Source organism: Neophocaena asiaeorientalis, unplaced genomic scaffold (genome assembly GCF_003031525.2).
Source record: "Neophocaena asiaeorientalis asiaeorientalis breed wild unplaced genomic scaffold, Neophocaena_asiaeorientalis_V1.1 scaffold177, whole genome shotgun sequence".
NCBI classification, from domain to species: domain Eukaryota; kingdom Metazoa; phylum Chordata; class Mammalia; order Artiodactyla; family Phocoenidae; genus Neophocaena; species Neophocaena asiaeorientalis.
Window position 1 is genome coordinate 13,143,574 of NW_020172779.1, and position 26,969 is coordinate 13,170,542.

The 26,969-nt window shown below is 45.7% G+C and overlaps 1 protein-coding gene across 6 annotated transcripts in view; it reads right to left on the reverse strand.

Moving 5' to 3' along the window:
* Positions 1 to 26,700, reverse strand: part of CYRIB (CYFIP related Rac1 interactor B) — a 114,018-nt gene extending 87,318 nt beyond the window's left edge. The window contains exon 1 of one of the 6 annotated variants that reach the window (XM_024741212.1): positions 26,645 to 26,700. Coding sequence is in view for 1 of the 6 variants with exons in the window: in XM_024741211.1 (XP_024596979.1) it covers positions 15,306 to 15,315 (10 nt within the window). In the remaining 5 variants the exon portion in view is untranslated. Of the gene's footprint in view, positions 1 to 587; positions 933 to 15,305; positions 15,331 to 26,644 lie in introns of those variants that run through there. The other 5 variants (XM_024741207.1, XM_024741210.1, XM_024741211.1 and 2 more) reach the window with 5 other exon arrangements.
* Positions 26,701 to 26,969: the final 269 nt, after the last annotated feature.

Genomic DNA, 26,969 nt, shown 5'->3' on the forward strand with positions numbered 1-26,969 from the left:
CACACACACACACACACACACACACACACACACACACACCAACTGCCACTTCCACTACAGTTTGACAGTCATGGATTTGGGTAATTAGAGTAGAAATGTGTGTTCTGGAAACACACTAAGACCACACCCTAGGACTGAGAATCTGTACTTTAAATGCTGCGAAGTGAGAGGTCAACGCAGCACCTAAGGTGGACGGTCTGGCCGCACAGGTGGAAGGGATGGGGGCACCAACTTCCAGGCGGGTGACCGGGAGGGCCGGGTGTCCGGGCGAGGCATGGAGGAGTCCGAGGGACAAGGGGGTGTGGACTAGGGACCAGCACCGGGAGAGAGCGAAGGAGAGAAGGCAGCTGCTGGGAAAAAAAAAATGAGTGCCGCGGAGGCCCGGGTCGCGGAGGAAGGGGCCGGGGGCGCCCGCGGAGATGGCAGCCGCAGCGCCGGGGCGGGCCCCCGCGCCAGGGGATGAGAAAGCCCCGCACCGGCGCCGGTCCCACCGCACCCGCCTCTCCGCCAAAATGGGGTCGCGCGCGGAGCAGGAAAAGAGAGAACTGTGAGGGAAGAGGGGGAAATGGTAAAAATAAATCACTCACCCTACGCGCGAACCTCCAGGCTCTCTCAGCCCCGCTCCTCCGCCCTCCTCGAGCCCCGACGGCGGCTCCTCAGCGGCGCTAGGGGGAGCCCCGGGCCCGGAGCGGGGCAGCGGCGGCAGCCGGACCGGGAGCCCCTCCGCACCTGCCCCAGTGGCGGAGCCGCGACGAGCCAGGCGGCGGCGGCAGCGGCAGCGGCGGTTCGGAGCTGGGAGGGCAAGTGACCCGGATGTACAGGGTAACGGCGAGGAGGGGGAGGGGGGAATGCCAGGAAGTGAGTGCGCCGCGGACCTGTCCGGCCGTGCGCATGCGCCGCGCGCCCGCCCCGTAAGGTAAATCCTCAGCCTTCCTTCCCCGCCCCTCCCTAAGGGGGCGGGGCGAGGCCGAAGACAGGTGGTCTGGAGGGCTCAGCTAGGAGACGAAGGGGGCGCGGCCACCTTCTCCGCTCCCCCCGCCCTCCTTAAAGGGGCAGCACTTTCGCGCGGAGATGGCATCTGGGTGGGTCGGGGTTTTGCAGACGTCTCGTTTTACAGATGGAAAACTGAGGTTCAGAGGTGACGGCGACCTGCCTCAGGTCAGCGAACTCAGAAATGGCAGAAACTGGAACTCGAGACTCGCGGGTCGGGGCTCTGTGCTCAACCCATCAAAGTCGTCACATACCATCATCCCCCCCATGCGTGGAATGACTGGGCTGGTGGGCACGCCTTTCCCTCTCTGCCAGGTACTGAGCCTCACACTCCCAGACGCGGCAGATGCGCTTGGCAGGCTCCCCAGAGCCGAGAGGTACTGGGAGTGCGAAGGTATCGCCTGCGAAGGTATCCTGGAGACGCCCTTGGGAGGTGTTAAGTAATCAGTCTGAGAACAGAAATCAGGCGCCACGTGAGACTTGTACGGTGCTACTCATAGCACTTTCAGACAAACGAGACTTTGTTCTGGGGTCTGTTCTGGGCAAAGATATCTGATGGACAGAGAAGTTGAATGTGACAGAGGGCGCAGCTTCTTCATTTTTCCCTAATTCCCTTTTCACTCTGAGCATAAATGCTCCCTCTTTACCTACAAAACCAGAACATCCCATCTAGCTAGCTCATCCTAATCCTGTTATGAAACTCTCAGATTTTTTCATTAACACTAACGTGTAAACGATCACAACGTTACCTCTCCCAGGGATATTTTCAATGTGACTGCGGAGCAGGTCGTTACTATGGAGGTAAATGGTTCTAAACATTTTGGGGTCAAGAGCCCTACTGAAAACCCCATAAAAGTATGCGCTTTTCTCTCCTGGAAAATGCATATATGCACACAAATTTGCACACAATTTCAGGAGATTTTTGGATCCAGGAAGCCTATCTGTGAAACCCTGATTATGAACCCTTGTTCTAGTCAAATGGGTAAGATCCCAGTAACTATCTGGGCCTCAGCACATGTAGCCAAGAAATCACTCCTTGCCCCAAGTATAGAAGGGCAGCCCTTAACCTTATTTAGCCTTCTGTCTTCCTCCCCCTCTTGAGTTACACGGAGACCAAGTGATATTGGCCATATTACAAAGAAATGTGTTAAGAGAGTCATGGAGAGAGTAGGTGACTTTTTCAAGGCACACTCTAAGGGCAAGAGTCCAAGGCCTCATACTTTTACCCTAATTATCATACTTATGGATGATTTAGGGGTCCTACACTTATCCATTATAATCTTCATCAATTTCAATTAAACACAGGGAGCTGAGGTTTTGCAAACACTAATGCTGAGAGAACAGTCTTCACAATCCAAGAACTCTGGTCCATTTGTTTGACACACCGACACCCACTCTTAAATAACCCTGGTCCATATCAACCCACCATCCTCTATTTGAACTCTATCTAGTTCTTACACCTGCTCAGTCCCTTAGATATGAGCTCTGAGTAATCACACACCTGTAACCCAATCTCCCACTGAGAGCAGAAATCTCTTCTGTAATATCCTCAACACCTGAACATCCAGTTTAGCTCGGGTATCTCCATTTGGCGGGGGGTATCTCCATTTATGGGGAGCTCATTATCACAATGGTCAGCCTCCTCTAATTGTGAGGAGCCTCTTCTTTTACACTGATCAGAAATCTGATGCCCAACAACTGTCATCCATTGGTTCTAATTTTATTTCTGGAAAGCAACATAGACATGATGCTGGCCTGGGGGAGCTTACCGTCCAGCAAAGAAAACAGTCCATTTGACGAGTGATAACCATAAAATAGAATGAGTCCCGTGAGGAAGATGCAGTGCCCCTTTCAGAGGCGCCTTTGTCCTTATCAGCCTTAGACCTGTTCCTGATCTGTGTAAGAACTCATGAGGAAGCTCTAGCACTACCCCATGGGGGATGTCCTGAAAGAAGGAACAGAAAACAAGACCCTAAGTGCTGAATTTATTCTTCCACGATCCTCTCCTCATCATTCTGCATGAATGGAATCACATTTCAGCTGAGGTCAAAGTTTTAGGTTGAAAAAACAAGCGGAAGGATGCAAAAAAAAGATGTTTACATAAAAGCACTAAGCTCCAATGATAATTTAATCATGGTGGCTTGCTAGCATTTTTTTGAGTCCTTAGTATGTGTCAAGCACTATGCTATCAGCCCTCGACTCGCATTTCCTCTTTTACTTTACAAAATCAGTCATTGAGTCATTCAGTCAACACATGTTTTTGCCCCTCTACTATGTCCCAGGCACCATGCTGAGAGTTTAGGGTGGAGGACAGTAAGCCATGTGGTCCCTGCCCTGGAGGGGCTCAAACTTTCGTAAAAGGAAGGGCTATAAGCTCACAATTACGACATGGCATGATTCGTTGTAATTTAGGAGGGTGGAGGAACTAACCCTCCCTGGCACGGCTGTGAAGGCTTCAGAGAAGATGAGCTTGGGGCTTCCCTGGTGGTGCAGTGGTTGAGACTCCGCCTCCCAATGCAGGGGACACGGGTTCGTGCCCTGGCCCAGGAAGATCCCACATGCCGTGGAGCGGCTGGGCCTGTGAGCCATGGCCGCTGAGCCTGCGCGTCCGGAGCCTGTGCTCCGCAACGGGAGAGGCCACAGCAGTGAGAGGCCTGCATACCACAAAAAAAAAAAAAAAAAAAAAAAAAGATGAGCTTGGTCTTGAAGAGATGAGGCAAGGGCCACGAAGAAAAGGCAAAGGCGCATGGGCACAGAGGCAGAGGAAGGGGAGTTCACACATGCTGGGGTGGTAAGACTGTAAAGGACCTCCTCATATGCCAAGCTAAGGAGTATAAACTTACCTCCTGAAGGCAACCACTGGTAAATAGAAGCTTCTAAGCAAAGGAGAGACATAATCACATGTGTTTTATATCAAGATCACTCTGACCACAGTGTCCAATATGGACTACAGTGGGAGAGAGAATGGAGACCAGAAGACCAGTGAAGCTGTTGTGAAGTGCAGGCGAGAGATAATAAGAGCTCGTTCTAGGAAACTAGCAATGGAGAGGAAGAATGGGCACCAGAATTAAGATATTTCCTGATGTAGAATCTATGAGAGTTTGTGACTAGCTGAATCTAGGGGAAAAAAAGCAGGGGCTGTGGAGCATGACCCTGAGGTTCCTAGCTTAGTAGACTAATTGAATGGTGACACCATCCAATCCCAAAACCTTTACACAGTTTTCATTCCTGTTCTCTCTCAACCTTTATCCCTGTAAACGCACATTGCTTCAGCTGGTATCTTCAGATGTCTGCAAATATTTCCCAAATACTTTTTCCTATTTCTCCAGTCACATTTATCATTTTAATGGCTGCAGAATATTTCATCATGTTGAAATAGCTCTGTTTCCTTCACTTGCTAAAGGTCCACACCCTGCACGCCTGGTTCACCCTAGACTCATTTGGCTCCAGGCATTTTGCAAAGGATGAGTTGAGCATAGAAAGAGAGCCTTTAGGTGAAGGGTATTGGAGAAGTATAGCCTCAAGGGCCAGCAAAGCTGCAACTCTCGTGGGAGAGGCCGGGCAACTGTACTGCAAGCAGAAATTGCGAAGCTGTTGAAAAGAACCTATCAAGCGTGGGAATCCTGATATCTACTTCCCTATGGAAGCTGGTTCTCAAGTCCTAACCCCTCTAATCCATTCATTCCTTCATTCATGTATTCCCTCTTGGAGCAATGCATTCTTGTGAAGCAGAGGGCAATAAAGCAGAGCTGAAAGCAGCTTTATTTAGCTGTGGATTTAGCCCTGCCAGGGTTTTGAAGTCTATTCAAAACCCTTCACAAGTGAACCTCTCAGAGCCCCAGTTTCCCCACAAGTTTGTTGTAAGGATTAGTTTAGGTAAAATTTGTACAGTATTTGGGACAGAACGAAGCATACATTAAGTTCAATAATTATTTTCAGTCTTGGATCCTTCCCTGTGCCTCCTTGACTCCAACATTTTCCTTAGTTTCTGAGCACACCCACCAGGTGACAATGCACATGCTGGAGTTCAGAGCCTGAATCTGCCAGAGTGAAGCAGGGCACTCACTTCATCTCTCTAACCTTCCATTTCCCATCTGTGAAATGGGAATAAAAACCTATCCACAGGAATGCTGTGATGCTCTCATAAACACTGTATAGGAAAATATGTTCAAAACCCCAAAGCACTATGTCATTACTGACTATGACTGCTATTATAGACCTCACTGTTTTCTTGGTTTCTCCCCATTTAAAAAAATGATGACTTCGGCATAAGTTCCGTGGATTGTAATCACTGGGTCGAAGGATCTGAACATCGTTATGGTTCCTGATTGGCACGGCCCAATCGCTCTTAGGACTCTGTGAACAGCTGCTGCCATCGTTAACTCACATACACCATTCAGTATGTTTAAGCGCCTAGATCATAGATTCTGCTGCCTCTGTGTCCAGTCTTTGTCCTTAATCTAACATTCAGGAACTTCTCTCGACTGCTTGTCTCCTCCTCTTCAAGGAGTGAATGAATACTGAATCCCTGAACAAAGAGGTGCCTTCCCAAATATTTCCAACACAGCCGAGGCTGAGAACTAAGACTCCAGGGTCAGGCCTTACAGATGCGCATCCACACAGTGGGTGCATTTAATGAACACAGAAGAGCACGAGGAAGGAGGCCTGCGAATCCCTGAGCAGCAGTCGAAGCCTGTTCAGCATGAGAGATGGCATCAGAGCTGCCCTTCGAAAAGAACCAAAGAACAAAGCCAACAGCTCAAACCCAATACATTCCGGTTACTTAGCAAAGCAGTCACCAGTCTCTCCGGGGCCATAAAGTTGTCCACATGACCGGACTCCCCCAGTTACAGGGTGTATCTGTGAGGCTCCTCACATTTCCAAGTGTAACACATTTCTCACAAGTAGGCAGCTCCAGTTCAAGTTTCACCAGCCCTCTGAGTGACCTGCAGGAAAGCAGCAGACCCTCACTGCCTTGCATCTGCTGGTCCTTGCCTGCACCTCCAATACGCTTTCCAGCATCTTCATGTGGCTGTCTCTCAGCCTCCAGGTTCAAGGGTCACTTCCTCAAAGTGGTCCCATCATCTTTCCTAAAGTCCACCATCCATCATCCATCATAAAGTCTTCCCTTCCATCATCCCCTCATACGTCACTGGCTTCTTCTTCCTTGATAGCACTTATCACAACCTATAATTATTGTTTTTATTTTTGAGCTTAAAAAACATTTTAAGTGGGCTTCCCTGGTGGCGCAGTGGTTGAGAGTCTGCCTGCCGATGCGGGGGACACGGGTTCGTGCCCCGGTCCGGGAGGATCCCACATGTCACGGAGCGGCTGGGCCCGTGAGCCATGGCCGCTGATCCTGCGCGTCCGGGGCCTGTGCTCCGCAACAGGAGAGGCCACAACAGTGAGAGGCCCGCGTACCGCAAAAAAAAAAAAAAAAAAAAAACACTTTAAGTAAGAAAAGACTCAACACAATGTCGGCTCAGTGAAGATAGAGGCCAGGGCTACCCTGCCCACTCTGACACCTGTCACTGTGCCCACCCAGCTCCTAAGAGACCCTCAATAAATACATAGAATGATTTTTTTGGGTAAAAGTTTGGGTAAAAAGAGAGGTTCCTGGCCCCCTCTACCTTTCTTTCACTCTGATTATATGAATAATACATGTTGATTGCAGAAAAAAATTGGAAAATACAGATGAGCAAAAGGAAGAAAATATAAACAGCCATGATCCAACCTCCCATACCATGTGGATACACTTCCAAATGTTTTTTTCTGTGTCTATACCCATATAAAGGTAATGCATATATTTTTATAAAAATGGTTCATATTCTGAATTATCATCTGCTGTGTTCATCTCAAGATTTATCTTAGTCACCTTTCCTTAACAAAGGTACTTCAGCACCTTGCTGTTAAAGGCTCTATAATACGTATGCACTGGACCAGGTAGCTACACCACAAGGTATTTAACAAGTCTCCTAGTGTTAAGCTAAAGGGGAGGTTTCTTCAATGTCAATAAAGGTAACATGTTGTAATACAGCACTTCCTTCTTGACAAGCTTCCCATTTTTTCCCTCTGTGTTTGTATTGCTTTAGAGCTGTATTTCTACAGAACTGTACTCCCCGCCGCCCATTCACCACCTGGAGTTATTAGAGTTCCCGTCAACTAGAGAAGCAAAATTGTCTGCAGCCGGAAAAGCTGAAGTACGACAAAGCCAGGATGATGCCTAGGAGTTCAATTCGGGAATCTGCCGCTGATACAGGCGACAGAAATAAAGAACATGTTTTCTTGCCAAGACGTTAACGTAAAAAGAGGAAAAGAAAGACTTTCTGTACGTCTTCACTTCTCCTTCCCAAGCCCTGTTTAGAGGCCAAGTTTTTCCCAGGAGGGATGGGCTGGTCCACGGAGTTTACTGCTGTTGTAAGCAGTCCACAGGCCAAAGCCCACTGCCCCGTTTAAAGCAGAGGTGGCCGCAGAAAAGTCTAAGAGGGCACGCAAGGATGTGCTGCCCTTTTCCACAAACAGCTCTCTCAGCCCCTTGTGTGGTTCGGGAGCCACTTGGCATTTTCAGCTCTGACAGTCACACCCTCCACGAGAAAAGGCCTCCCTCTGCCCACCTGGCACAGCAGACCCCACTCCAGCAGGACCCATCAGTGTGCCAGGGCGCCCGCTGCCTGGACCACCTGCCCACCCCCACTGCAGGTGGGCCACCTTGTCAAGATGCACAGGCACAGGAGGGGGTCACTGAAGGTGGGGCTGAGATGATATAAAATCAGAGATGGTGCCGGAGGGAGGGAAGGGAGAGGAAGGGCTGGGTGGGCCTTTCCATTCCTGGGCCTCACCACCCTGCGACCCAGAAACCCAAACAGAGGTTAATCTGCTATTCCACCACCTTACACGGCACCCCATCGGAGGCAGAGGGAAACTATCTGTAAAGAAATAGAATTCCTGATTGTGTCATCGGTCACTAATTTATCGATGCCATTTAAAAAAGATTTTGTGGGACTTCCCTGGTGGTCCAGTGGATAAGACTCCACACTCCCAATGCAGGGGGCCCAGGTTCGATCCCTGGTCGGGGAACTAGATCCCGCATGCATGCCTCAACTAAAAGTCCGCATGACACAACTAAGACTCCGCATGCCGCAACTAAAAAAAAAAAAAAAAAAACCTGCATGTCGCAACGAAGATCCTGCATGCCGCAATTAAGACCAGGATAGCCAAAATAAATAAATAAAAATAAATCTTAAAAAATAAATAAATAAAAATAACAAAGATTTTGTCTGAACTTACAGTTACAAAAAGGGAAGGGGGTGTAGGGGGATAAATTAGGAGCTTGGGATTAACAGATAAACACTACTATAGATAAAATGTATAAACAACAAGGACCTACTTATAGCACAAGGAAGTATATTCACTATCTTGTAATAACCTACAATGGAAAAGAATCTAAAAAACAATACACACATATAACTGAATCACTGTGCTGTACACCTGAAACTAACACATTGTAAATCAACTATACTTCAATTTAAAAAAAAAAGATTTTGTGTGTGTTTTCCAGAAATACCATGGTTAGAGAAAAGAGAAGGGAATTTGGTTTGAAATATAATGATGACAGAACGAACTATTACCGCCAACACCTCTGATCAATGGTTTCATTTTGGCTGGTTTTGAACAAAATGATTTCCACTCATTTTGTAATTCAATCCTTATAATGACATCATGAGAAAGATTTTATCGCTCCCAGTTTCCAGGTAACAAAATTCAGGTAAGGTACAAAAAGTTTTTAAGTATTTTGCTAGAGGTCACAAAGCTACTAAGAGATGGAGCCAGGATTAGACCCCAGGTCCTAGAGCCGTTTATATTCATGAGTCACTCAACCTTCCTTGCTTCCCACCCCTCCTTTCTTTCTACAAACATTAATTATACCACTTAATGTCAAAGCTCCTTCTAAAACACTAGACTAGTCATCTATAAAATAGGCACACACGGAGCAAATAAGCCCGTGCGCCACAACTACTGAAGCCCGCGCGCCTAGAGCCCGCGCTCCGCAACAGAAGCCACTGCAATGAGAAGCCCGCGCACTGCAACGAAGAGTAGCCACAGCTCGCCACAACTAGAGAAAGCCCGCGCGCAGCAACGAAGACCCAACGCAGCCAAAAATAAATAAATAAATAAAAATTTAAAAATATAGGCACAATAACCACCTAACTCACTGCTATTGTCAGGGTAAACTAAAATAATAGATGGAGCATGAAATCGCTAATATTCAACCACTTTTTACTCTAAAAACAGCAATTACATACAGCTAAATCTAATAGGTCCGTGGTCTTGGTAAACTCTTAAATGGTTTAAAAAACTGTACATTACGGGCTTCCCTGGTGGCGCAGTGGTTGAGAGTCCGCCTGCCAATGCAGGGGACACGGGTTCGTGCCCCGGTCTGGGAAGATCCCACATGCCGCGGAGCGGCTGGGCCCGTGAGCCATGGCCGCTGAGCCTGCGCGTCCGGAGCCTGTGCTCCGCAACGGGAGAGGCCACAACAGTGAGAGGCCCGCGTACCGCAAAAAAAAAAAAAAAAAAAAAAAAAAAAATGTACATTACAGACTATCTTGGGTTTTGAAATTTGCGGTTTTAGTATTCAGACCCGGAAGGCTGTATATCACAGTGGCTGAGAGCTCAGACCCTGGACTCAGAGTCTGAATCCCTTAATTCTCTCATCTGTAAAAAAAAAAAAAATAGGCAAGTAGGGACTTCCCTGGTGGCGCAGTGTTTAAGAATCCTCCTGCCAATGCAGGGGACACGGGTTCCATCCCTGGCCGGGGAAGATCCCACCTGCCGCGGAGCAGCTAAGCCCGTGCTCCACAACTACTGAGGCTGCGCTCTAGGGCCCACGAGCCACAACTACTGAGCCCACGTGCCACAACTACTGAAGCCCGCGCGCCTAGAGCCCGTGCTCCACAACAAGAGAAGCCACTGCAATGAGAAGCCCACACACTGCAACGAAGAGTTGCCACAGCTCGCCACTAGAGAAAGCCCGCGCGCAGAAACGAAGACCCAACGCAGCCAAAAATAAATAAATTAATTATTTTTTTTAAAATAGGAAAGTAATGGTATTCACTTTCAGAATTAAGTTATTTCATGTAAAGCACTTAGCGCACTGCCTGGCAAAGGTAAGTGCTCAATAAATAGTAGTCTCTTCTATTATTTGTTATTATTAATTAACTTGCTACTTTCATTAAGACAGTATTTGCATAAAGCCGCCCATATTAGCATTACGTATAATAAAAACCAGAAACAAATGAAATTTCCCACGATAGGGAAACAGTAAAGTTGGGTTTGAAAGAACTGTCTTTAGAATTAATGAAAACCAATTTAATTAAAATTTAAAAGCTCCTGCTTTGCCACTTAGGGACCATATAATTTTGAGCAAATCATTTCTTTTCTCTGGATCTGTTCCCTCACTTCGAAAATGAAGGGTCTGCTCTCAATGACTCATAAGCCCTCTCCAGATTTAAAGTTTATATTCCTAAGGTTCTAAATAAATTATAATCCATCAACATCAAGGATAATAAGCAACCCCTAGGTACATAGAAAGATGATAGCAACATGATAAAATATTTTATGAATTAATAATCCCAACCTCCTTTAACCCTGTTTTTTTTTTTTTTCTGTAACAGTGATCACCTCCTAACAGAATTTCTATTATGTTTATTGTGAATATGAAATAAGCAGAAGCACCAGGAGAACAGGGATGTAGGTCTGGTTGGTTCACCAATCTGTCTATCCCCAGCCACTAGAGTGATGCCTGGCACATAGTAGGAGCTCAATTAACATTTGCTGATTGAAAATTTGTGAATACTAAGTTAAAAGAGCAAAGTACAAAAGTATATACATAAAACAGAATGTCATTCATATAAAATATCTACCCTTATGGGGAAATGGCAAATGGGATCAGAGAAGTTAAAACTCAATGACAACACAATGAGAGCAGGGATGAAAGAATTTTACTTTCCTTCAATGTTTTGAACAATTTTATTTGTTCAAAAAGATAGCATTCGAACAGAGAAGCATGTAGAGAGGAGAAAGGTGAAAGAGAAATGGAAGTAGCCACGGGAAATGGGAGTGGACCTGAAGGAGGGCACGAGGAAGGGCCGGGGCCATAGAGGATAGAAGGCTCTGGGCGGTTAGTTACTCTGTGAATGGAAACAGAATCACAGGGGCAGAAGGAAAAGTAGGTAATCTGATGCAGAAAAGAAAAGCCAATTTATTTTGAACTTTTAATTACAAGCGAATATCTATTAAACTATTCCCAGGTTGACAGAAGTTCCCCATTAACTGCCTCAATCAACGGAAGCTTTGGTGAATTTGAGCACTGAGGGGCCCTTGGGGTGTTACCTGTTACTGTTCTCATCAGTCCTGAGCCTTCTCTTGAGCTGCTGTTGTGGATGCAAGAAGAATGAGGCCCACATACTATGGTTAACTGGTAAACCATAGGTCTTTCATGAACCAATTGACCGAAAATTCCATCCAGGGTCACACACTGGGGGGAACACACAGAGTACAGGAAACAGCCTTCCCTTCCAGGGGATGAAAGACACACTACCTTATTACAATACAAAGCAACACACAACTGCCAAATAAATTGATACAGACAAATGGCCTGGAAAATTAAAGGGAAAGAATCATTCCTTTTGGTTTGGGGGAGTCCAAGGGGAGGGGGCAGGGAGGAGATGTCCAGCCTTGACCTGAACTTTATCAAATCACTGGGCCCCTAGTGCTGTTTGTGGACTTAATCTTGAACCCTTCACCTGGTCCTGTCTTGCCTTTGGGATCACATGCTACTCTGAATGCCTCCAGCCTCCAACTGCTCGCTTGAGCTGTTCATCACGGCCATGCCTTTGAACTTTGAGCGAAGCAGGTCAGATCCCCAGCTGGGAGAGTTCTTGGGACCGACCCGTGTTTCTTGTTTCCAGCACATAACATAATTGTAATTGTATGGTGATTTGTGTACTTCCCTGAACACTGTGAGCTCTAGCAGGGCAGAAGCCATCCTGTTTTGTCATCGCTGTATCCCAGTGCTAGCACAGAGCCGGGCACCATGCCTGGTACAAGGCACGCACTCAAACCGTTGCAGCTTGTCAAAGAGATGGCATGCATCCAGGCTGAGTTAACCCAGGCCTAGGGCCTTTACCCTACTCTGAAGCCCTAATATGGCCACAGCCCTGGAACCAGGGAATTGGATAAGCAGCTTAAGAAGGTGAGATTTAAGCCCTCCCCAAAGTAGCCAAAATGATAAGGTCATTAGCTATGTGACCCAAGAGTTGAAATACAGAGCTTTAGACAGTACAATGGGGATAAGTCAAACAGGAGCTAAGAGCCTGGAAAGAGTTTAGATTCTCACAGTTTCGAATTTGGGGGCTACAGAAGAAAAGATATTGCATAAGGTTAAAAAAAAAGAAAAGAAAATGAAAAGAGGAAACCTTTCCCAGAGAGAACCAATATGGTCCAAGTTAAGAAGAAGCTTAACTGGTTTAGTTAGCTTCCTCGCTAAAATCCTGGTGCTGATTTCATGTTAGAAGACAGTTTTAAAGAGAGAGCATCCCTCCTCAGTTTCAATGCACAGAAGAAGAGAGCGGAATGCTGCCATGCCCCAGCTCTGGTCTTGTCTGAACCCACAGACTTGGAGAAATGTCTGTGGTATCCATTTCAGCATTTTATTTAACATTTTTATTTAATAGGTCACTTGTATTAATGAGTGCCTGCATCAGAGTTTTTGAATGAATCGCCTAATTTTAGACATGGAAAGAACCTTGGAATTGACCTTTATCTAACATTTTGCTCTTTAGAAAGTGGAGGGGCCCAAGACAGGTCCAGAGGGGGCCCACAGGAGCACAGCCCCCCAGGCCTGGACTCTGGGCCCAGAGTGAGGATCACATGGGTTCCCGTCTACACTGTCAGAGAACTGCTGAGTTCGTTTCCAAAGGTTAGCCTGGATCACTGAGGCGTCAACAGAGTCCTGCAAAAAAATCTCTACTAATAAGCAGTGTGTAACATTCAGTGTGGTATCTGGTGTGATCTTCCAGGGTAAACAAGGTCAATTAAAACATTACCCTTATTTGGCCCTTCATTACTCACAAATCTCTTCCAAGGTAGAAAAAAAAAAAGTTAGGAGACATGTACGGACGGATGAAGAAACAAGTGGGGCTTCCCTGGTGGTACAGTGGTTAAGAATCCGCCTGCCAAGGCAGGGGACACGGGTTCGAGCCCTGGGCCAGGAAGATCCCACATGCCGCGGAGCAACAAAGCCCGTGCACCACAACTACTGAGCCTGCGCTCTAGAGCCCGCGAGCCACGACTACTGAGCCCACGTGCCACAACTACAGAGGCCCGCGCACCTAGAGCCTGTGGTCCGCAACAAGAGAAGCCACCGCATGAGAAGCCTGTGCACCGCAACGAAGAGTAGCCCCCACTTGCCGCAACCAAAGGAAAGCCCACGTGCAGCAACAAAGACCCAACACAGCCAAAAATAAAATAAAGATTAAAAGAAAAAAGAAACAAGTGGAAATGCAGATTTCATGGGACTTCCCAATCACCTTTAAGTGAGGAATGGTATCGTTCCTGGTAGTAATACTGAACTACTCACAGAGTTCCTATAAATACTATTCCTGCTGTTGTGTCTTTGCCCATGCTGTTCCCTCTATTACAAACACCCTTCCCACCACTCCCATATTTCCCATCCAAACTACCCACTAAGACTCCGGTCAGGCATCTCTATGGACATTGGATAAGGATTTCAATGTGAATTACTTCCTGTTTTTACCTTTTTCAGTAACACACAGCCCTACTTAACCTGACAGTCCTCCTAGGATGTTTCAAAAAGACTAGCAATGGTATGAGGTTTGCATAGCACCATGTCCTCCATTGAGAAAAGAGCTACAGAAATACAAGGTAATGTTTTATTAATTTATTTCACCTGATTCCTTGAATTGATTTTGATGGACGAATCAACCAACCCAAGATTAATAGCCTGGTTTACTACACTCATTTCTCTTTCCAAGCCACAAGCCAAAATAAACTCCCCCTCAATTTATAATTTTGCAAAAAATGCTTTTGCATATCGACTCCTGAATCCACTGTGGTTATTAAAAGGATGGCTGCATCTGTCAGGATGGTCCAGGTTACTCTGTGGTAACAAACAAGCCCTAAATCTCAACCCCAATGATGACCACACTGGTCACTCTAGGATCAACACAAGGAACCCAACAACTCCATCTTTGTAGACTTTACCTGACACTCTGGATTAAGCAACTCTGTAGCTGACATCAGTTTCAAAGACATGACCCCCTCCTTTCTTTATGCAACCACCTATAAAGCTGTCTTGCAGGGCTGCCGTGCGGACTGGATGTGATCCTGTTTGTTAGACACCCAGGACACTGCCTAGCTTATAGGCAGCAGTTGGTAAATGATAATGGTGGCCAGTACCCCTGTCATAACCATTATCCCTACTCATCTTCAAATGATGATAATGATGTTATTATTATAATTCTCATACCCAGTGGTTCCTTTACTCCCCGGCACATTGGAATCACCTGGAGAGCTTAGAAACTACCAGTGCTTGTGTCCCAGCCCAGGAGTCAGTGAATTAATGCATCTAGCCTGTTGCCCTGGCTTTGGAATTTTGAAAGCTCCCCAGGTGATTCTAATGTGCAGACAAGTTCGAGAACCACCATCATAGAGGCAGCAAGATTCACATCTATACAGACACATATGTCCCTGTGTACACACACCAGCTGGTCTGCTCCCAGGTTCCATAAATCCAGCCACCTTTATAACAGTGGTGTTCATATCATTTGGGTCACTGAGGTTATGAGTGGCAACAAATAGCCCCTAAATATTAACCCTAACGACAACTACGGTGGGCACCGTCCACGGTCAACTAGATGAGCCCAGCAACCATGTTTTTCTGGTCTTTACCTGACACTGAGGCCTATGGAGTTTACCCCCAGACCTTGTTTCCTCTTTACTTTCACAAGTTTGCCAGGCCCATAGTAAATCAGAGCCAAAAAATTATACTAGTGGAGACAGACTGAGAGGACATCTGGTCAAAGGAGAGCCACCAAAACTATTAGTAACTGAGACTATGAGTTTGTTAATTCTCGATCCCCAAGACCCAAAACATAGTAGCCAACTGAAGAGAAATGTGGATAAATAGGTAAATTCATTATCATCACTAATTACCTAAAAAGAAGTAAAAAGCAGATGCAGAAACTTAAAAAGTACAGCATCTAAGTTGAAAACCTTATGGGTCAAGTGCTTACCAACCATCATTTTGATTTCCCTCTTTTGGTTCCTTTCTCTCAGGATGAAATTACATCTGCTGGGGTGGAAGTGAGATCAGGAGATCCATGAACAAAACAAGGGCCTTTCACCTGGCAGCAAAGCACAAGATATGCATGCTGGGTGCAGGCAACAGTATGAACACAGACATTTTGCCACTAGCACACGAGCAAAATCATCTCCTGCTCTGCTGGATGCTAAGGCTCTGCAGAGTCTGGAGAAAACTAAAAATCCAACTCGTTTGCCCTTGTTTGGGCCGTTTAATTTAGGAATCACTCTGGCTTTACATAAACTCTTTACCAAAAAATGTATTCTGTGTTGTGAACACTCGCGTTAACTTGGGGCCCAGGGGGAGGAAGCATTGTATACGATTACATAATAGTTACTCTATTATTTTTAAACCAAATGGAAGCCTCAGGCAGCAAAGTCAAAAGGAGAAATCATTTTTGTAAAATTATCTGAATGCAACCATCTCTCCTGATGCATTGTGAGCTAACAATGGTTCTGCTTTCCTCAGAAGCTCATTCAATTATCTGTTGCTTATCTGCACCAGGGAGAGGGGTTTTCCTCCCATTTAGACTTAGTTAAAGAAAAAAAGCAGGCAGGATTCCTCTAATAAAAGCCTGAAATGAAAAGCAATAACTACTCCCAAGGCCCTGCTTATTGTGGAGGAGTCATTGGACGAAGCTTTGCAGGGTCTTTGTTAATCTGTTTTCACTACATCACAAAAAGGAGAGGAAGAAATGTGGGATCCACAGGCTCAAAACACCTTGCTTTCCTCTCCTAGGTGTGCAATTACCAGCAAGCCACTTAACCTCTCTGAACGTGAGAAATACCTGCCTGACAAGAACGTTATAAGAACTGAGAAAACATGTAATGTGCCTAGCCTTCAACAATGTAAACACTCCTTCCCCTGACCACTGCCAAACTCTCAGGAAGCTCGCTAGAATGGGCTCTTTTTAAGGAAGGGACAATGCCTTACTCATCTTTCGATACCCAGATCCTAAACGCTGCCCCTTAGAGAGAGCAATTGCTTCTTTAACATCTGTTCCATTCCTCTCCCACCAAGCAGCACCCCCTCATTCATTCAGACCTCATCTCCAATTCCAGGGGTGGGTCCGGAATGGTCTAAGCCAATCAGTGTTATCCCATTTCCTCTGCCACCGTGATTGGTTGAGAGATAGAGCGCGTCCTGAGACGATCCAATCCGAGGGAAGCTCAGAAATTTTGTTCAATGGCTCTGGGGAGAGATGGTAGCTCTTTCTTCCCCGGATGTAAACAAGCAAGCATGCGTTCTGAGAGGTACCAGCAGCCCGGCCACCACACTGGACAGCTATCCCCTGTACTTCTTCGAGCACGTGTATTCTACGTGGCGTCTCGTGGTGCTGAGCAATACAGAAGCCCTGCTGGCAGCCCTCTCACTATTATGAAGGGAGTCACCAGAGAACAGAGCCAACAGACAGAAGTTCAGAGCCAAGAGAATCACTAAAAGAGGAAGCTGGAGCCCAGACCAAAATGTGCCTGAAACCTACATTACCTCTCCATTTCTTGGTTATGTGAACCATTCAACTGCTTCTATCAATTACCCAATTTGAACCGGGTTTTCTGTCCCTTGCAACTCAAAGCAGCCTAATAATACACCCTCTTGCAAGGTTGAATGAGTCACTGAACAAAGAACTGTGCAGAAGCTTCGTCGCTGTTCCAGTGCCTTAACTCAGACTTCAAGTTCCCTAGGAGCACGAGCCCTCACTGGTCTTGGTCATCCCACATCCCAGCGCCTGACAGAGTTCCTGGACCCTGGTCCTCAATAAATAGTTTTTTTTTTTTAAGATGTTGAGGGTAGGAGTTTATTCATTATTTTATTTATTTTGGCCGTGTTGGGTCTTCGTTTCTGTGCGAGGGCTTTCTCCAGCTGCAGCGAGCAGGGGCCACTCTTCATCGCGGTGCGCGGGCCTCTCAGTATCGTGGCCTCTCTTGTTGCGGAGCACAGGCTCCAGACGCGCAGGCTCAGTAGTTGTGGCGCACGGGCCCAGTTGCCCCGCGGCATGTGGGATCCTCCCAGACCAGGGCTCGAACCCGTGTCCGCTGCATCGGCAGGCAGATTCTCAACCACTGTGCCACCAGGGAAGCCCAATAAATACTTTTTAAAATAAGTGAATGGAATGAAACCAAAGCACCTGGGGCTTCAGAACCTTCCAGAGCCCCACTCCCCAGATGTGCCTCTATCAGAGGAGCCTGAAGAGGAAGCTCGTAGGATTTGGAGCCATCAGACAGGCCTGAGCTCAAGTCAAAACTCCAAATGAACTTCAGCTTCCTCCCCTGTAAAATGAGAATAATAATACGCATCTTCCTGCACAAGAAGGGCCATGTGAAAGCACTCAGGGTAGGCCATATTCAGGAAATGTGTATTTCCCTCCTTCCATTCAGCTAACCCTGCTTCATACTATGGGTTCTGATCCAGAGTTCAGAAGATAGAGTCATCATATGTACATGATGGTGGGCCACACCCCAGATCACTCAGCAGAGCCAGCCTTGGGACTGGTAACGCACACCCTGAGCCTCCCATCCTTCGACACAAACCCACTCCCTTTAGGAGAGGAGTCTTGGGCAGAAGGCACATATAAAATCAGGTTGTCCAGCTTTCTGGCTAATGGTGCTTCCTTTTGGCTTTGCTGGTTGCTTCCTCAAAGAGGTGTGAGACTTCTGCAGTTGGCAGTATCCCAGATCCACACATCCCTAGAGGCTGTTGATTCAACCATTTACAGCGATGCAGAACTCAGCTCAACTGTCAGCTCCAAGAGGGGCAGCAGCCTTGCTTCATTCACTGGGCTACCCCCAGCACCCACAAAACACCCAATGAAATATTCCCTGAGTACCTGAATAAAGATGAATGTGTGGATAAGCAAAGAGCGATGAAATCAAGGTTCCTGAATAGAACTGTAGTAAAACCCTGTAAGTTAGTACACAGACTGCTGGTTATGCAACAGGTAAATCAAAGACCAGGGAATGAGAGAGGGCTCTGGGGCTGACAGGTGTGGACCAAATTCTGGTCCTAGAATTCTAGTGCCTACTCCTGGGGCCTCAGGCAAGTTCCTAAACTCTCTAAGCCAGCTTCTCTCGGACAAACACAACTACCAAGATTAGATAAGAATTTTTAAATGCATCTGTAAAACAGGGAGAAAAGACTGAGAGAATATACACCAAAATATTAATAGCAATTAGCCCTAGGTAGTTAGATCACGGAAGGACTTCTATTTTTCTCTTTTTTTGTGCATTTTGGATTTTCTATAAGGAACATAAATTGGTGGTCTAGTAAAAATAAAATGAAAATAAAAGTAAGGTGATGGCGATTAAAGCATCTAGCCTAGAACCTATGACACAAAGTAGGAACCCAGCAAATGTTTCGTCCCCACGAACACCCTTCAGACATTCGGAAACAGCCATCGTATGTCTCCTATTTCTTGTTAAGTATCTCAGCTAATTTAATGTCATCCTTACATGACTTGATTTCAAGGCTCTCTTTTATCCTCCTCTCTGCAAAGGCTCCATCTGTTAAAACCCCACTCCGGGTATCGTATAAACAGCTCACAGAATCAGCAGCAGCTCTTGTCTGCTCATTCATTTGTTAATTCATTCACTGGGTAAACACTGATTAAAAACCTACTATATTGGACATCCTTGCTTTTGCCTAACCCCCGTTCACAAATGGTTCCCAGATTTTCTCAGGGAACATCTGCCTTCCCTCATTCTCAGTTCTTGGGCTCTGGGAGGTGCAGACCCGACCCCAGCTTCTTCAAGGGGCGGACATTTAATCCAAGGTGGCCAGTCAGAGCATCTCATTCACCTGGCCACAGGGATTGGTTAGGAACGGGCACCAATCAGGGAAGACCAATCAGAGATATTAAGACTTTTGCTGAACTGTTGGGTAAGTGGCCTTTTCTTCCCTGCTGCTAGAACTGCTGACAGGTATCTTGCCGCCACAATCCAAAAAGAAATAGTAGGCAGCGCTGAGAGATGGAGAAAACCTGTGTAAGCCTCAGCAACACTGTCTAAGCCTCCATGCCTTCAGTTACATCCCTGTACTTTGCAGCTACATAAACCAGCAAATCCCCTTTCTGTGGAAGCCAGTACAAGGTGGGGTTCTGTTACGAGGCCAAAAGAATCCTAACTCATGAAATTTGAAGTGCCGTGACATAAGCTGCATGCTGGTTATAAACAGATGAAGCGAGAGGATCCAGGCCACCTTTCTTGGCACCTGGTCTGAGGTGGAGAGAGCTACAAACAACTACAATTATTTGAAGCCAATAGAGTTTCCCTGGCGGTCCAGTGGTTAAGACTCCACGCTTCCACTGCAGGCGCCATGGGTTCAATCCCTGGTCGGGGAAGTTCCGCATGCTGCGCGGTGCGGCCAATACATAAATGAGTAAATAATAATAACAACAAAAGGGCATTAAAAAAATAAAGCCAATAAGATAATTGCTTGAACTAAATACTACAGAAAGCAATGCTCAGTGCAGTGGGAACACAGGGAGGAGTCAGGGCAGGCCTCATGCAAGAAATATCACTTCAACGTCCTCTGTATCTTCATTCAGGCAGTGAAGATAGAATTACTGTTAGGGGAAGTCAACACTGTTGATACACAGTCATCTCACAGTAAACCAAAACCATGACATCCCACACTGCAGGATGGCCAATGATACTTAAAGCACTAAAGGGTGCTCTCTGGATGAGCCCACAAAACAGCAATAGCCGAGAGCAGGGTCAAACAGCCCTCCCTTGCAAGAATTTCATCCCAATGTTACAGATGATGTTACACTCTTAAATAATATTCAGGTCAGGTTTTGTGATTTTGATTCCATGAACTTAAGTTTTCACTCCAGTTTTTCTGTCCGTTTGGATTACTGTTGATCAAATCACAAAAACATCACAACAGGGGCTTCCGTGGTGGCGCAGTGGTTGAGGACCTGTCTGCCCATGCAGGGGACACGGGTTCGAGCCCTGGTCTGGGAGGATCCCACATGCCGCGGAGCAACTAGTCCCGTGCACCACAACTACTGAGGCTGCGCTCTAGAGCCCGTGCTCCACAACGAAGAGTAGCCCCCGCTCGCCACAACTGGAGAAAAACCCATGCTCAGCAGCGAAGACTCAATGCAGCCAAAAATAAATAAAATTAATTAATTAATTAAAACAAAAACAGAAACATCACAACAGCCCTCTCAAGACGTATAACCTATTTACTGAATTTATTACCAAATGATGAGTGAGAGAGAGAGAGAGAAAGCAAGCCTCTGGTTCCATAAAACGTATCATCATGGGCTAGAAATGTGGCTGATTGCTGAAAACAACAAGGGCAACAATGAAAGCATCTCTGGGAACATCTGTTTTGCTAAGAAAGGCCCTGAAGGTCGCTCTTTTTAGGTGAACAGAGCCAGTGTCTCTTAGATCTTTGATGATGTGAACTCAACAGGCGAGTTGTGAAGATAAAATCAGTCAGAAAAGGAGGACAGCACAGGACAAATTCTCCTTGCCTTTGTGGTTTCTAAACACATCAGCGATTCATTTGGTCCAGAACACAGCTCCAACTTTCCAGAGCAAAGAATCTTAGAGCTGGAAAAATTAACACTGATAGAACACTTTCATGTGGTCTCAAGAGAGATTCCGGGGATTAATGGCAGGAGGGAGAGAGGCTTGAGATGCCTTGCAGATAACTGGGATTGCTAAGAAGCAGCTTGGTTCCCTCTGTTCACAAAGCACTTTTAAGATTGCTGTTGAATTCCACTTCTTCTCCTTGCGTGCCACATGACTTCCCACAAAGACTTTACCTCCCCTCTTCCTGAAAATGGGATTATTGTTTATCACACACTGACCAGGCCACTACTAGAGTCCAGGAAGAGTCAGACAATGGAGAGACCCACAGCGTATGACAACACGGGCAAGTGCCTGGTACTCGGCATGTGCTCAATAAATGCTGGGGATCAGCAACCCCAGGGAGACCTGCCAATCTCCCCTAAAAATAAGAGGGGTTTGGGTTGAAAGCTCCCAAAGTGAAGTTTTTGTTAATTAGTTTGTTTTTAACAATAAAAATATCATATGCCTATGCCTAAAAAAAAAAAAAAATTTTTTTTTTTTTTGTTGCTCTGTGCGGCGTGTGGGATCTTAGTTCCCTGACCAGGGGTTGAACCTGTGCCCTTGGCAGTGAAAGCGCAGAGTCCTAACCACTGGACCGCCAGGGAATTCCGTCAAAAATTTTTTTAAAAAAGGATATACAGTAAGATATCCTCCATCCACCCCAGACCCACCATTGCCTCAGCTTTTCTTCAAAAGTTAAACAGGGGGGGCTTCCCTGGTGGCACAGGTGTTAAGAATCCGCCTGCCAGTGCAGGGGACACGGGTTCGAGCCCTGGGCCAGGAAGATCCCACATGCGGCGAGACAACTAAGCCCACGCGCCACAACTACTGAGCCTGAGCACCTAGAGCTATGCTCCACAACAAGAGAAGCCACCACAATGAGAAGCCCACGCACCACAAGGAAGAGTAGCCCCTGCTCGCTACAACTAGAGAAAGCCCACGCGCAGCAACGAAGACCTAATGCAGCCAAAATTAAAATAAATAAATTTACATATATTAAAAAAAAGAATGCATCCTGGAGATGATTCCTTCTTGGTATATACGACCTACTATTTTAAACAGTGGCCCAGTATTCTCCTGTAAGGATATACCATAATCCCTTCAATCAATCCTCTCCTGACATACATTTATTTCAGTTGCTTCCAGGGTCTTGCTATTTCAAACAATGCTGCAATGAACATACATCACACACATCTTCACACGTATGTGTAACTACAGGAAAGATGAGATTTGTAAGATAAAACCCTTGAAGTGGAACTGCGGGGTCAAAGAGTACTTGCACTTAAAATGTTGGCAGATGGTGCTGAATGGCCTTCAAAGAGCTTGGATTCACTTTCATTCTCACCAACAGTGTCATAAGGATGCCAGTCTCTCCACACACATTCACAAAATGTTTTCTTGTTTCTTAAATACAAGGGAAGAAAGTGGGGGCAGAGCTCCACTCTTGTCCCACTGTCTCTTCCTGCCGCTGTGATATTACACATGATACTACTACTTCCTGAAAATTCTGCCCCTTGGATGCACAACCCAGAGATCAGAGCTTAAAAGAGAATGAACGTCAGACCCCCTGGTTTGCTGAGCTGGCTCAGACTGGCTCAAAAGAGCCAAGTACGTACATCTCTTCCCAAGGCCATGTTCACTGACATTATGTCGGTAGCTTGAACTTGGTCGTGGTGGAAGTATTTATACCATAGACGTCGGTAAATGCTACAGTCAGGGCTTCTTTTCTTTCCCCCAGAGAGACCTTTGTCAAACATCAGCCCATCAATTCATTCTATAGTGGAAACGGAAGCTCTGCTACCCTTCTTTGAATATTTCTGCCCTCAATAGGGGCACAAGTTCTTGGAACCTAAGCACTGGAGGAGATCTGAAGGGACAGCTAATTATTCTGTCTTCTGATGATGCCTCTCCCCTAGTCCCTGTGCTGAGACCTAAGTAGTGCCCTCTGCTTCTCTCCTCCATGCCTCTCTACCATACGCCCATCTCCTTATCACTTAGTGCTGCTTCTTGATGATTTTCTACAGTGTGGAATTGCAAACACAGACTCTAGGCTACACTAGGCAACCGGGGGTCAAATCCCAGCTCCATCATTACCAGCTCTGTGACTTCGGGCAAGTGGCTTGAACTACTACACTTTAGTTTCTTCATCTATAAAATACAGATGATAATGATAATGCCTTCCTTATAATTTTGTTCTGAAGATTAAATGAGTTAATGCAAGGACACAGAACAGTGTCTGGCACATATTAAGGACTTAACAAATGTAAACTTTATTATTGTCTTCCAGTTCACTAATTATCTCTTTCACTATGTCTAGTCTGTCAGCTAACCCTTTTGTTAGATTTTAATTTCAATGACTACTTTTCATTTCCATGTGGCAGCTTTTCAAATCAACCTATTCTTTTTCCGTCTTTCATTACATTTTTGAATCACCTTTAGTCTTTAATCATTTGAAAATATACTGGCTTGGGACTTCCCTGGTGGCACAGTGGTTAAGAATCTGCCTGCCAATGCAGGGGACACAGGTTTGATCCCTGGTCTGGGAAGATCCCACATGCCACAGAGCAACTAAGCCCGTGTGCCGCAACTACTGAGCCTGCACTCTAGAGCCCGCGAGCCACAACTACTGAGCCTGCATGCCACAACTACTGAAGCCCGTGCACCTAGAGCCCATGCTCTGCAACGAGAAGCCACCAAAATGAGAAGCCCGTGCACCACAACGAAGGGTAGCGCCTCATCGCCACAATTAGAGAAAGGCTGCGCTCAGCAACGAAGACCGAACGTAGCCAAAAATAAATAAATTTTTAAAAATAATAGTTAAAATGAAAACATGATACTTTAAAAACTATATATATACTATCTTATAGTCTCTTTTGGATGGTTCTATTACTTTCAACTCAAAGTCATTCATTTCCTGAGTAGTCCATATGATTTAATTGTGAACTCATCCTAGGCTTCTTTCTGTAGGAGTCCTGTTAGGTCTGGGTTGTTGAAGCATCCTTGTGGAGTGATTGTGTGTTTGTGTTAGGGATTCCCACAGTAGGCAGCCAGTTTTTATGTTAATTTCTCAGCTTGAGGAGTTCTCATATCTCATGACAATAATAATATAGATTCCACAACCACATATGGTACAGCCCCAGGTTTTTCATTTCTTGCTGGTGACTTTTTTCCACTCCAAACAAGCTTCCTCTCTGTTTCTCCAGACAGTGGAGTTTTTCTAGCCCCTTTTCATGAAGACGTGTAATGTTTCAAGTCCACCTTGGACCCAGGTCTCATTTCTAGACCCACTGTGGTCTTAAAACCTTAACTCCCAGACTCTACAGCCTCCATCTGGGTGCAGAAGCCCCATAAGCTGTCATGCTTTCAGCTCACATAACCATTTGGCTTAGACTTCTCTCTTCATTTTTGACACTTGTGGACTTCCCTTTCTGATGAGCTCCCCTAGATATAGTTGTTGTATGTCAGTCAACTCTGTGTTCCTATCAGGAAGGAGTCACACAAGTCAGTCCACCATGTTGCCAGAAGTGTTTCAGGTCACCAAGTCTAATACATCCACTTACCCATGCTGGAGTTCTGTCCACATTACAACTGCCTCCTACTCAAGGGTTAGCCTCTAAGGTCTACTTGTAATATGAAAGTGGAAGGGCATCAGAATTCCCCTTGAAAATCCCATAATAAAGCCTCATCATGGAGACGGACAAACCATCTCTCATTAAGTGCAACACAGCCAGTTTTTTCTTCAGCACTGGATTGGGTTTCTTAGGTTGAGCACAAGAAGAAATAGCCGGCTTGGATTTGGGGCCACGTTGTAAGATAATTAAAATGTAGGAATATGAGAAACACCCCCGATAGCACAAGATGCTCACCCCCTAAAAAGCCATCGGAACAAAGACCAACAGAAGGAACAGCAGATCTGTGTCTCCCATTCAGCTCCCTCCAAGAGACATGCCTGCTTGGTGGAAAGACAGGGTCACCCACGCTATTTAAAGTGTGATTTTTACCTCTATTTTGTTTTTGTTTGTTATATTTATTTTATTTATTTTATTTTTGGCTGTGTTGGATCTTCATTGCTATGAGCAGGCTTTCTCTAGTTGCGGCGAGTGGGGGCTACTCTTCGTTGCGGTGCGCGGGCTTCTCATTGCTGGGGTTTCTCTTGTTGCAGAGCATGGGCTCTAGGCGCACGGGCTCAGTAGTTGTGGCTCGCGGGCTCTAGAGCATAAACTCAGTAGCTGTGCCGCAAGGGCTTAGTTGCTCCGCAGCATGTGGGATCTTCCAGGACCAGGGCTTGAACCTGTGTCCCCACATTGGCAGGCAGATTCTTAACTACTGCGTCACCAGGGAAGCCCTCTATTTTGTTTCTGTGGAGCAAGTATATATGGATCTGGATAGGATAGAAGCAGGAACCTATGCTATGACAGACATGATCTGACTTCTGTAAGTCAGAATAGTGGCTATTTCCAGGGGCAGTACTAAGAGCAAAGGGGCATGAGGGAACTTATGTGACGGGAATACCATGTATCCTGATCTGAGTGGCAGCTCGATGAGTGTAACATGTTAAAAATTCATCAAGATATATGATTAAGATGTGTGCATTCTATGGGTATGACTGAATCATTCTGCTGTACACCTGTAACTAACACATCATTGTTTTTTTTTTTTTCCATTTGAAGGTTTTAATGTTCTTTTTCTTTTTTCTTTTTTTTTTTAACATCTTTATTGGGGTATAATTGCTTTACAATTGTGTATTAGTTTCTGCTTTATAACAAAGTGAATCAGTTATACATATGTTCCCATATCTCTTCCCAACACATCATTGTTAATCAACTATACTCCAATATAAAATTAAATTGTTTAAAAAAGATGTGCATTATGCAGTCCGTAAGTCATACCTCAACTAAAATAAAAGTTAAAGGCATGCAGGAGAGACTGCTGGATAACATTCTGCCAGTTCTGTCTTCGTTCTATGGCTAAACCTCTCCAGAGACTGGACAGTCAAATGGAGGGGAGTGAGGGTACCAGGAAGCGTAAGGAAAGGGCAGAAAAGGGAAGTGCCCTTTCGGGGGTAGAGGGCACCCAGGCTCACAGAACTGGTTTTCCGTGAGGGGCTTTACAAGAGCAGCAAGTTTACAGTGGTTAAGAGCAGCAGTTCTCGAGCCAGACTGCTGCACGGGAATACTGAATCGACCCCTGCAATGGACTGTTTGTGTCCATGTCCCCCCGCCAATATTCATATGTTGGAACCAACCCCCCATATGATGGTATCTGGAGGTGGGGCCTTTGGGAAGTGATTAATTAGGTCATGAGGACGCAGCCCTCATGGATGGGATTAGCACCCTTATAAAAGAGACCTCAGAAAGCTCTCTTGCCCCTTTCACCATGTGAAGTTATAACACAAAGAACCAGGAAGTGGGCCTCACCAGACACCGAATGTGCCAGCACCTTGATCTTGGATTTCCCAGCCTCCAGAACTGTGAGAATTAAATTTCTGTTGTATATATGCCACCCAGTCTATGGTACTCTGTTACAGCAGCTTGAACGGACTAAGACGACCCGTTACCAGTGGAATGAACTTGGGCAAGGTTACTTCTCTTCTTTGAACCTCAACTTTCTAGGGCTGTTGCGAAGCTTAAGGTAATTCAAATGAAGCTCTTAGTTCTGAAGCCGGGTGGTCAAATCCAGCTCTGTTACTTACCAACTTGGTAACCTTGAACGAATTACTCAAACTCCAGGCCTCAGTTTCTTCTCCTGTAAAACAGAGTTATAGCAAGGATTAAGCAAGTCACAAGATTCCAGCACACAAAAAAGCCTCCAGTAAATCCTAACCACTGTTGTGTTTTTTCCTGTACCAGGAATAACAACCCAGTATAGCATTTCTATCCAATAGCATTTCAATCCAAATAACATTTCTCCCGACCATTATAGTTTACAGAGCATGTTTCACAAACGTTTTTCTCATTTAATGTTCAAAATAGTCTTGTGTACTACAAATAAAGAAATGAAGATTCAAAAATAAAAAA